Source organism: Lutjanus erythropterus, chromosome 2, assembly GCF_056507025.1.
Source record: "Lutjanus erythropterus isolate fLutEry1 chromosome 2, fLutEry1.hap2, whole genome shotgun sequence".
Classification (NCBI taxonomy): Eukaryota; Metazoa; Chordata; class Actinopteri; order Lutjaniformes; family Lutjanidae; genus Lutjanus; species Lutjanus erythropterus.
In genome coordinates this window covers 22,868,551-22,880,590 of record NC_139318.1, presented here as the reverse complement: position 1 = coordinate 22,880,590, position 12,040 = coordinate 22,868,551, and the positions used below count along the sequence as shown (strand labels likewise).

General features: G+C 37.7%; 2 protein-coding genes across 2 annotated transcripts in view; one reads left to right on the top strand and one right to left on the bottom strand.

Annotated features, from left to right (window-relative positions):
• Positions 1 to 1,948: 1,948 nt before the first annotated feature.
• Positions 1,949 to 8,752, bottom strand: ankrd33ab (ankyrin repeat domain 33Ab). Its single transcript, XM_084733148.1, has 5 exons — positions 8,525 to 8,752; positions 6,844 to 7,152; positions 6,126 to 6,255; positions 5,477 to 5,617; positions 1,949 to 3,243 (listed from the first exon to the last, which is right to left on the bottom strand). The coding sequence occupies exons 2-5, from the start codon at positions 7,102 to 7,104 to the stop codon at positions 2,399 to 2,401; spliced, it is 1,377 nt and encodes a 458-aa protein (XP_084589274.1). The 5' UTR covers positions 7,105 to 7,152; positions 8,525 to 8,752; the 3' UTR covers positions 1,949 to 2,398.
• Positions 8,753 to 10,744: 1,992 nt separating this feature from the next.
• arhgef25b (Rho guanine nucleotide exchange factor (GEF) 25b) overlaps positions 10,745 to 12,040 on the top strand; it is a 34,474-nt gene continuing 33,178 nt past the window's right edge. Inside the window, exon 1 of the mRNA XM_084733168.1 lies at positions 10,745 to 10,868. Within this exon, the coding sequence (XP_084589294.1) occupies positions 10,806 to 10,868 (63 nt within the window). The 5' untranslated portion in view covers positions 10,745 to 10,805. The remainder of the gene's footprint in view (positions 10,869 to 12,040) is intronic.

The following is a 12,040-nucleotide window of genomic DNA, read 5'->3' as shown; positions in this document are numbered from 1 at the left end:
TGTTTAACTGTCAGATAAATGAAGAACAACATGTAATTTGTTTTATTAGATCTGATTACTCTTTTAAAATTAATCATAAATATTTAATGTAATTTCAAACATAAAATTGAACCTTAAAAACTTTTTATTTATTTTTTTAGTTAGTTTTTAGTTGTTGTTGTTTTTTTTTTTTTCAAGGGCCTTCATTTTGGAAATCACTGCCCTTAAGTAAAAACTGTAACTGCAGTCAAGTGTCCCCCAAACGATTTTGTTACGGAAGTGGCTTGGTCTGTGTTTCAGTAGCACAGATTGCTATTTAATGATAACATAAATATATGAATATTATAGGATTGCTATAGGCAGCAGTGTATTTCTTTGTTCTTCTCGTTCTTCCACAGCTACATGTTGCTGCTTGTCTCTTTGAACATGAAGGTGACTCTCTAGAACAGGGGTTTTCAAAGTCTGAGACTGTGGGCCTCCCCTCAGACAAATCTTGAAAGAAGCCACTCATTATTTGACTTGCTAATTTTGCTCAATTCCCGGATGTCTGTGGGGGTCATTATTATGTTGATTGATCCATAGACACCCAACAATTGAGCCATGATAAACATGATAAACTGCACACCGCACACATTTAGGCTATTCTATGTAATCTCCCTTCAATAACTAATGGGATAATTAATAATAATATTTTTTCATTTCCATTCACTGAGCCTCCCCTGAAACTGCTTGGAGCCCCCCTGGGGAGGCTGCCTCCCACTTTGTAAACCTCCGCTATAGAGAATAGGCAACAGTATAGTAATAAGATTAATTTAAGTACTTATAGCACATAGTTTAACAGAAGGAAAAGACAGAGAAAGGAGGGTTACAGTCCAGCGCCACACACAAGATTTATCAATACACAGGCGAGTGATATTTCAGAGCCATGGTCAGGGCCCTAGATCCTAACTTGCACAAACCTCAGATAGATAATTGATCACTGAGTCAGGCAGACCAGACTAACATATTCAACTTAGCAACCCCCTTATGCAATGTATTTTGGTAATTTTGCTACCAATTTTAAGGTCACTCACATTTGGTCTTTTGTCAACACCAGGTTCCACCTTAATTTCTTTTCCATCAGGCTGTCAGTGCTGTAAGATCACCTTCAAATTGATTAGAGGAATAGAGGATAGGCTAAATCTGCAAATATGCTCTTGTCAGTACATTTCTCTCTCATCACCTACAACTTCACATGCGTGTCTTCGGCTGTATAAGTGCTGCTCAGTGACAGACGATATGCTGATATTCAGGTTTCAGGAGCATTTGTTTGACAAGTATATAGTGCTGTGTTTGTAAACAACGATTGAGAAAACAGAATATTTTACGGATGGTCGTAAATCTCTGGTGAACTTATTAGCAAACAGTTGCCTATTTTCATATACGGCATACAGGCAGGAACATCAGCATTAATTTGAAGTTATCTTTCATTGGAGAAAGAATAAATTCTGTTTCTTTTTAGCTCTGGTCCCCACAAACCCCTGAGAAAATGTCTGGCCTTTAAACTCTTAAACACTGAAAAAAAACAGTTGTCTGCTGTGGCTGCATGTTGACGAGAGTGCAGTTGTAAGCAGGATGAAACATGAGTTTGCAGATCCATCTGGTTCCCAGGTTAAAAATATAAAAATATAATTTTGCTTTAAACACAAATAAATGAACTGACTGAATTGAAACTTTCACTATCCTATATTTATTTGTAATTTCAAGCAAATTATATACATGCACTCATAGAGTTGATAAAAGCAGAAAATATATATGATTGGCAATATCAGAAAATGGCAATAAAACTGAACTGGAGGATTAACAGATCCTCCATTTTGATGCATGTTTGCTACATATATGTACAGCATTTACAAGTGATTGTTGGTTAGTTGTTTAAAAAATAACTGACAAACAAATCAACACATAAAACATTATTATTATTATTAGCTATGATACATACATCTTGGGAATGGATGCAGGTCTATATACAGTTTTTGCCTGTCTGTCTGTGAGGTAGATACCGTAAATGCTATAGCACCTGTGAAACTGAGCCCTGTAAACATGGGCTTAATGCATTGTATTGAAAGGTCCCTTTTGTCTTTTTTAATTCTAATTTTTTAAGTATATTAATGGAAAAACAAACTTTTTTCTATGTTAACTCAAAATATATGTAATATCTTTCTCAGTTTTTAGACATTACAGGCTAAAAGCTTTGAACTCTTTGTAGTACTTGATTGAAGTCCTCTGCCATTCAGTTTCAGGAAGGTTCAATATTTACTGCGTATTTCCAGGATTTTTGGTTTGAAAGTGTCAAGCCCTGAGTTTAACACATTTGTAAAAACCGTATTGTTCTCAAAAAGGCTGCTTCATACAGCAGAACAACCCTTTTTTGAAACTCTCACTTTTTGGCCTTCTTGTTTTCTTTCTGTTTTCTTTTCTCCTTTTTTCCCTTCTCTTCCTGTTCTTTCTCAGCTTTCATCTTCTCCTTCTTCTTCTCATCCTTAATCTCCTTGTACCTCCACTTGGGTGGTTCCAGGAAGCCCTTTGCCATCTTCTTCTTCTTCTTCTCTTTCTTTGGCGTTGGCTCTGAAGGCCTGTTGATGTGGATCTTGGGAATGCAGCCAGAGGGGAACACACTGTTCCTTCTTGCCATGCTGCGGGGAATAAATGTAGCAGCAACCTTGGTGGACGCCAGGGAGAGGATGCTGCCTCGCCGCTCGGTCTCAGCACAGCATGTTGTACCAATGGAATCAGCAGAATGGATTGTGGGAATGATATGTGATACTGAGCCGTTGCTGTGGCACACTGAGCTCTCTTGTAATTCCTTATCTGTGTGTTTCTTCACCAGCTCGGGCACAGCCAGGCGCCTCTTCCCCACCTCAGGAGGACTTGTAGGGCAGAGTGGACGGCATCCAGTTGCAATTAAGGGACTGTGGACGCTGGTGGTGATGCGCACCATGTGGTCCAAACACCCGTTGTCCTCAGGGTCACGAGGAAATCTGAATCCAAACGTGTTTTTGATCCGCTGAGTAATTTTTTCCCTCGCACTTTTCTCTGATGTGGCAATGGCTACCCTCTCCTTGAGCTCAGGCCACTCTGGCACATAACTCTCACAGAACTGCTCAGCTTTTGGCCGCAGCTTAAGGCGGCGGAGACGATGCAGGGTCTCATAGCGACCTGTTTTCAGTGCCCAGTCCCGAGCACATTTCCCTTTTGCGGAGTCTACTGCATGTAAGTCAGCTCCTGGAAATAAAGATGGAGCAAAGGTATTAGGAGAGCAAAATCTAACTTGAATTTCAAAGTGAATAATGCATTCATTTTCTTTTTTTTAGTGTTTTTAGTATTTTTCAGATCTGCAGAGAGGGTGACAGTTTGGCTTACAATAACATGAAAAGCATAGGTGTTGTTTATCATGTTAATGATGACTTATTTCCAGTTCACAGATGAATGCCAAAGTATACCATACCAGTGAGCCAGCATGCACAAACCCAGGGTCCTAAAACTAACACACCTCAACTGAATGCATCTATTTTTAATAATTAATTACACTTGTGTGTTTCCAGTTATAACATGTCAAAATCTCTGTCACAAAAAGGCTGGTTACTGGCCATAAAAAAATCATTGGCAATATACCGTCACTGTACAGACCTTTTTCATGTCGCACATTTAGACTTGTAAGAAGAAAAGTACAAGTGTGTGTAATATCATTAACAATGGCTCTGTTCTGTTCAAGTCTCTTAAGCTTTGAAAAAGGTAGAGCAAAGATATCCTAATATTGCTGTTTGATATAACCTCGACTTCACCAGATGTATGAAAACAGTCTGGTCAAGGTATGTATTAGTTTCTGACACTGGGGAAGTGGGAAAAACCCCCCAGTAAAATTCACTTTAAAAACTCTGTACTATCCCTTTAACCAAATCACACACATATAGCTATTCTATGTAATCTCCTTTTGATAACTAATGTAATTCATTATTTCTTTTCCATTAACTGAGCCTCCTGTGGGGAGGCCTGGCTCCCACTGTGAAAACCTCTGTCTGACGGTTTTTGCATTACTAGTCGGGCAAAACAAGCAAACTGAAGACTTCACACAGGCTCTGAGAAATTGTTAAAGCCATTTTTAAATATTTTTTAACATTTCACAGACTGAAAATTTGATCATTTAATCGAGACAGTAAACGGCAGATGAATGAATAAATAAAATAATCATTAGTCACAACTATGCTGCACTGTTAAACAATAATTTATGTCTAGCAGAGATTGTGCAGTCTAGAAATAGCTCTGCGAGTAGCTAATCTACACCCAGCCTGCAGGACTAGTAAATCAGAGATTACAGGAGGGTGTGTTAAGATGTGATAATGTCCTCAGAGTGATCTTTTAAACCGGTCTGGCGTCACCGGCACGCTCACTCACAAACATAGTTAGCTGACTTCAAATATGGAAAGATAAACCATGGAGTCAGCTATTCTCACCACCAGTGCTGTAACTGCTCATTTAGAGCTGCAGGACTCCTGGTTAAAGGTCTAATAATATCACAGTACAGCAGCTCCTGTATGAGTGTAACACTGTCAAAGGTTGTTTACTTATGGATAAAGAAGACACAAAGAATAGTGTTCATAAAAGTTGGGCCTTTGATTGCCTGGAGTCCTGGTGAGAAAACTGAGCTATAAGTAATCTGAGCAGTGTTTTATATGTCCATGTAAATGTGCTTATATATTTTTTTTGTTATTCAAGAGGTTTGAAAAGTGACTGAGTGCTTTGTGTATAACTTTACTATAATTCATATTATGTCTAATTTTTATAAATGAACAAGATGTGATATATTGATATGATGCCAGCAAGGTCCTGATATATAATTTTCCAGAAAATATGTTAACATCATGTGCTAATATGTGAAGGTTGTTATGTAACATTAACCTGACAAGAGACTACAGATGAAAATTAGCCTCTGGCTGTAATCTTGCATATCTACACATAAAGAGTCGTTAATATGCACTTGTCCCTATTTTAAATAAATATATTTAAAATAATTCTAAAATTTTTAAGCTCTGGCCCCATGGTGTACCAAGCCCCTAAATTTGGTGGTCAATGTATATTTTTGGTGGCTCAAATGTAAACTTCTGTAAAAGCAACACAGAAAAAGCTATTTAATGCTACTTAACACAGCCTTCCTCTGTTACACTTGTGTTGTCCACCTGATTCCATGAATTGTGATGATGTGATGTGGCATTTACTGTTTGTGGAGCTGTAATGTGTCAATGGCTCACATAAAAATGGCTCTAGGATAAAACAGCTGACATGAAATATTTGGTGGACTTAAAGTTATTTGGAGTAACTTTTTGATGGCCTTGGGCCATGAATAAATGGGAAATTAAGCAAAATGGTAAATTTGTACCAAACTAACATAATGAATCACTGAAATCATCACTGAATTTGGTGTTAGGTAGTTCACAGTTGTGCCGCTGCTCTTACGTACCAGCCATAAGAAGGGCAGACACGACATCGCTGCGGCCAGTCATAGCAGCTTTGATGAGGGCTGTGAAACCTCGACAGTCCCTTACTTCAGTGTCTATACCAGGATAGTAGTTCAGGAGATACATGACTGAGTTGATGTGACCTGAAGATAAAAACACAGAATTCAGAGATCAGATTACCAGTTAGTCACAAAATGTCTAACATTTGAAAGCTGGTTGCAGTACCAGGATCAGAAATGCTTCCATTGCTGTCTAAAATGCTGGACTGGGTATTGATGAGTACACAGGTCAATGGTACTGGTATGTTATCTGTGCTCATGTTGGTCAATACACAAAGCTCAGGTATCAGAATCAGTATTGGGAAGGAAAAAAAATGCTGTTGGAAGAACCCCTATTTCTGTTGCTCACATAAATCTCAGTTCACATTAGTGAGATGAAGACATTAATTGGCTATAATTGACTGTTGGGACTGCATAAAGATCAAATGCTATTACCAGTTTTCAGTCTATAGAAGTCACATAACCCCGTATGTAAGAGCTGTCACAGATTAATTACACTATCACTGAGACTGCTGAATTGTTTCTGTTGTACTACCTCTGAACTTACCTATTTGTTTTCTTTGTTATTTGTTGGTGTACAGGTACAACTTACCTGCTTGGGCTGCGATCATGAGAGCAGTGTTGCCTTCATTGTCCTGGTGATTGATGTCTATAAAGGGACAGTGGTGAAGCCCATAAACAATGTCCGCGAAACCTTTGCAGCAAGCCACCATCAAGCCATTCTGTTGGTAATAGTCAACAGTAAAAATCAGTGACAGAATGAGAGTGTTTAGCAGACTGGAGCTGGATAAACTTTTTGTTTGAACTCAAAAAGTTAGCATCCAGGCTTTTTTTAAAATTTTAAGTTAACTGAAATTGAAAAAGACAAGTTGAGGTAATTTATTTAATGATTCAAAACAAATTAACTTTTCTAGTCAAACAAACTTGATATTAATTCAGCTGTACTTGAGAAAACATGTTCAATAGGCTTAAGATGTTAAGTTGAACCAACAACTGAGTGAGTCATACTGACAGAAATTACTAAGAACTTTGATTTCCAAGATTTACAAGTCAGTTCTTCATTTCACACAAAGAACCTGTTGGAGCTACTTACAATACAAAGACTGATAATGCTAATCATGTTTCTTTAGAAACTTACTGTAATAAGTTGACTGAAATAGCTACAGTAGTGTTCTCCAGGTAAATACAAAATATTTTAAGTTGAATTAACTTGAATAAATAAAATTTCTATATTTATGTTAAGTTAATGAGAAAAGGTTAATTGATTCCACTAAATTCCTGCATGATTTTTTACAGTATGAGACTCTCACCCAGCCATTAATGTCCAGCTCCATGACCTCCTCTTTTGTGACCCCTCTCTCCAGAATTTTCCGCAGAGAGGTGGGTTCATTACGGGCGGATGCTTGATACAGAGTTGATGCAGCGCACCCGTTTCTTGCCTCTGGCATGTAATCTGGAAGCACCGAGTCATCTGAGAGGATGCTGTCTGAATCAGACTCGCTCCCTGCCAGGGAAACGTCGTCCTCGTCTGGGCCTGAGCCCAGATGGGGGTCCTCGGCTGCAGTGGCCATCTTCCAACAGCAGAACAGGTGAGATGATACTGAATCCTTTGGCTACATCTACAAGAAAATCAAAAATAGAAACTACTGGATGTTGTCTATAGCAACAAAGGTGCAATCAGGTGCACTCTAGAGATGGAAAGGATGAATTTTTTCATCCCTGAAAATCTTCTCCTCATTGTAGATGAATCATGCTGCTGTGCATAGAAGGCCTCAGCTCTGCCACACTGAAAGATCAAAAGTTTGCTTACTGTCAGACTGACACAGGGTACCATGAGTCTGTCCGTCAGGGATTATGAGTGTGTTATCTGTTTGTCATGAAGTGGGTGTGGCTGTATGAGCTCAGTGTGCCTTTACTGTTGAGTAACTGGATCAGCATCTAAAAGCCCTGCTGAACATATAGGAGGGCTAAATGAGGAACAACCCACCTCAGAATAACCTCAGTCACATGTGGCCCTGCACAACTCAGGTTTTGGCTCTGTTAAGTCCAGATTATTTAATGTGGGGTTGTACGAGGTACTCGTGATTGACGGTCAGTGTATTGGCTACAGTGCACAGTTTGAAGAGACAGAGAGGGGCACCAGCATGGAAGCTAATGAGTGTACTGCTGTGGACAGGGTCAGCAGGGTTAAATCCACTTAAAGCAGGAAGCCTTTACTGTCAGAAAACTGACATATATGATTTAAATAACACTCTCTCTCCAAAGCAACCAAACGCCTTAGGAGTCATTTATGTTGCAGAACACAGAAGTCGCTGGTTTCACCACTGCCACTATCTGTTTGTGTGTGTGTGTGTGTGTGTTAAATACATGACTTTGAATCCAAACTAACCCTTTAAAATGCCAACAGAAACAGAGGAAAACAAACAACTTGTGTGTTCTGCTGTAAAATTACTGATTTCACTTTTGGAATTTGGTTGTTTTGCAGAGAGTGATATTTGGATTATATAACAGTGGTTTCTTGTCAGAAAAGGCTGCCTGACAGCAAATATTATTAGCATAAGGTACACTAAAACTGGCATCTATTTTTTTACGTGGACATTTTGTAAGTGACTAAAATACATTTTGTTGCTGATTCTGTCCACATCAGAATGATCCTTTTAATGCTTTCTAAAGCTATCATAACTATCAAAACTATCAAACAAAAATTATTTTCTATCTGTAATGTAGTTTGCAGTGTCTAAGGAGGATGATTGACAGTGGTTTTCCAGATATATTCATGGAGCACACATCACCTGTTATGGCTGTGTTGTACAGTACATTTTTTATGAAAAATGTACAGACATGTCAATGTTTAATGTCACACGCCAATGTTAAACTACTGTTCATGAAACCAAAGTGAAGAAGTGAAAATTCAGAGGCATAACAGCAGCACTGACCATGAAGATCAAACTAACTGACACCCATATATGAACATAAAAAATATATACTTACAATAAAGTGCTCTCAATCAGCTGTGAATGTAGATGTCTCCACGTGTTGGTGCGTGTATGTCACACCTCTGTGACTTCTTGTGGATGATTCCTGACTTCCTCAACGCTCCTACTGTGTACAGCTCTGAGCAGAGAGGTCACAGTTTCCTGCTGGGCCTGGAAATAGAGGTACTTTACCCATTTCCATCCCACATATTGTCATGATGACATAAAACTGAGAGGAGGAGTCTTTGCAGAGTCTTCACTGACACACGGTGTGTTCAGCTCCTGTGCTTAGCTCATCCCACTTACAACGGCTTTGTTGAGAGGATTACTTACTGCCCCCAGCCATTTTCATCTTTCACCGCTACACCAGACGAGCTGATACTTATACTATGTTTTACACCAGGGGTTCCCAAACTTTTTCATGTCAAAGACTCTCACAAGAGATACACATTAGAGCAGATCCCCCAGTTTGAGAGGATTTGGTCTTAAGAAATCCCCTGGTATTTTTTATTTTTTTTTGAAGATAAAAAGTCAATCAATGATCAAACTAAGACGACTATAAGAGGGTTTCTACAGGTCCTTAAAAAGCCTATAATGTAATAATAAAAATTTTAGGCCTTAGAATGTCTTTCAGGTCTTAGGTCCTGGAAATCGATTGAATTATGCACCTAATGTTACTTTTATGACTGAGTTTTGCTAAAAAAAACAAAACAAAATAAAAAACAAAAAAAAACACAAAATAAGTAGATTCCCCCTGCTTTAATTTTCTGATGAAATATCATCAGCACATTTGACCCACAACAAAATGGGACAAATCTGAAAAATAGATGAGAACATAAACATAAGAGCATGAAAAAGAAATTTTGGAGGAAAAATAACAACCGTACATCAACAACAACCACACCTCCACCTCAACTGAAGAATAAATCTGGATTTATTCAAAAATCTCTTATTAAAAACAGAGAAACTGCAAACAGTATTTTGTCTTCAGCCCTCAAATACGTAGCTAATCCAATTGTCTATGTATAAAATGTTAACTGTAAGCTGCTTCAGCCAGAGGAATCTAATTAATTGTCTAATTAGTTGTTAAGACTGACGGGCAGACAATCAGATCTCATCAGAGGTGACTCTGACCAGATGGGACAGATTCCAGACTGAAGAGTTAACACAGCTGCTGAGGCTGAGTCATGATATTTCCCAGGTTTACCACAGGATGGGGATCTCCTCACAGGCTCTTCTCTTCAGCCTGTATGATTTGTATATTTTTGGTTTTACTTACGGTGCACTATTTGATGAGTGTAAGTAAATGAAACAGGACTGATAAAAAATCATACTGGCAGGATGATCTATTCTCAATAATAATAATAAAGCACTTTAAAGGTAGATTCTGCAGCATTGTTTGTAAATGCATCATTCAAGGTTGGCACCTCTTCCCCAACTCAACAAATGATAGAGAGAGCGAGACGTAGAGTGTAAATCATATTTATAGTTTTGTTTGTCAGTGGCAAGATTTGATAATACAACAATACACAATATTTAAGAAGGCAACTGACTCACAGTCATGCAGATATCTCTCTCACTTAATATAATTGACAAAGACTCAAGCTAAAGAAATCCCATATGTGTTCTTATTTTATTGTAAATAAAAATATTGTCAAAACATCGTTTCAGTTAGTTTTAGTTTTTAGTTTAGTTTTAGTATAGTTATTAATAAGTAACCTTGCTGTGAATGAGGAGAGCGAACATGGGTAGTAAGAACAAAGTAGTGAATCCGAGAAATAAAGCAGCATCTAAACTAAACTTTGTATTTTTCAAGGAAATTGTTGCAAATTATGCCTTTAAGTTTTTCTGAAGCTATTTTGAGTAAGAGTAAAATCCTGCTCTGGGAATGGTCACCAACTGCAATTAGCCTATTGGACCTGTGGGACGTGGCTGGACTTGTCTGGACAGATTGACCTCCCTCTTGTCCAGAAGGGCCTGAGGACAGATCCCACTGCAACTGAACAGCTGTCTTCATCTGCCCAGAGGAAAAAAAAAAAAAAAACTGGTGCAAACTGCAAAGCAGAGATTGTCTACTTGTGTCCTTCTGTTGGACATGAGGCAGGCTGGCTGAGATTTTTTTCTGAAGCTTTTCAACTTGTTTTCTGTGTTTTATTGATTAAATACAAATCAACGGATCAGGCACGGACACTTAAATGAGTTCAGAATAATGAGACTGAACTTGAAGACATTAAGGTAAAGAAAAGGACACCACATTAGGACAAACTCAAAGGGAACAGAAGAGAAAGGGATGCAAAATGAAGACTCTGGCAAAAGTTCATGGGAGGACTGAGAAACTTCTGGGATACAGAGTTGATAAAGTGAGTGCCTTCAGTCCATGTGGCTGACATTATTCAAGTGAGGTGATGGAAACTTGCATAAACTCTTGTAAAGTAACTAAAAACTTGCATGTATCAACTTGGGCTACTTTTAATCATTATACATGTATAAAAATGCTGAAACTGGGTAAATTGTATTAGAATAAGTTAAGTTAAAGTTAGTGACAAAAAACAACTATTAGACCATACTTGAAAGTAAGAATATTATAGTCAAATGTTTCCCCTGATGCAGCTTAATAACATGGATTTTTATATTAACATCCATTCTTCCCTGTGAATCTTGACTGACTGATGTATTGTTTTTATTTATGGATTATCAGACACAGAACAACAAATGCAAAGAATAACATGTTAAAGTGAAAACACTTATTTACAACATGGACCTGAGATGTTAGAGGACAAAGAAAACGCAAAGAAGCACAAGTCATCCACCACTAAAACTAAAACAACACAACCCTGAAATCCAAAGCCACATCACCACAATTAAAGAAATAACTTCCACATTTAAAAAAAAACAAAAACAAGGACAGCTAGAGTAACAGTGATGTTGCAAAATGCCTTATAAATCTGTAACCCACGCTCCAAAAAACAAACCTAACCTAACTTTTATAAGCCCCTCTTGTATTTAAAATAATAACAGAATAAATGTTTTTGTTTTTTTCTTCTTTCTTAGGAACTGAAACATCAAAACATTGCTGCTGCTCATTCTATATTCTGATTTTCATATTAATGTGTATTAAAATTAGGGTTGATTTTGAGTCAAACTTTTTTCAGGTATAAATATAACTAAAGCATAACTGGTCATGTGTCAAGAAAACACATCAAGACTTTTATTCATTTAGCTCATATACTGACAAAATGTTGTTGGTGTTTATGTGGTAGGAATTTGTCATTTTGAGAGTTCAGACATAACCAGGTGCAGACAAGTGACTGACCAGTTTTTAACGCCAAATCCATCATAATTCAACCAGACATTTTTTTTTGTTTGTTTTGTTTTGCTTTGCTTTTTTATTGTTTGACCATAACTTGTTAAATACGATGTGCTGTTTAAAGGGTAGGCATTGTAAGCTGTAGTTTCAGCCTAGGCTGAAAATTATATTAATCTGCTTTATTGTAATGCTCTCAAATTTGGTATTTAAGCATTGGCAATGTAA

Coding starts and splice junctions, on each gene's coding strand:
- ankrd33ab (XM_084733148.1), bottom strand. CDS start 7,104: ATGGCCACTGCAGCCGAGGACCCCCATCTGGGCTCAGGCCCAGACGAG. Junction 5,618..6,125: donor CATGATCGCAGCCCAAGCAG/GTAAGTTGTACC, acceptor TTTTATCTTCAG/GTCACATCAACTCAGTCATG. Junction 3,244..5,476: donor GTCTGCCCTTCTTATGGCTG/GTACGTAAGAGC, acceptor CTTTATTTCCAG/GAGCTGACTTACATGCAGTA.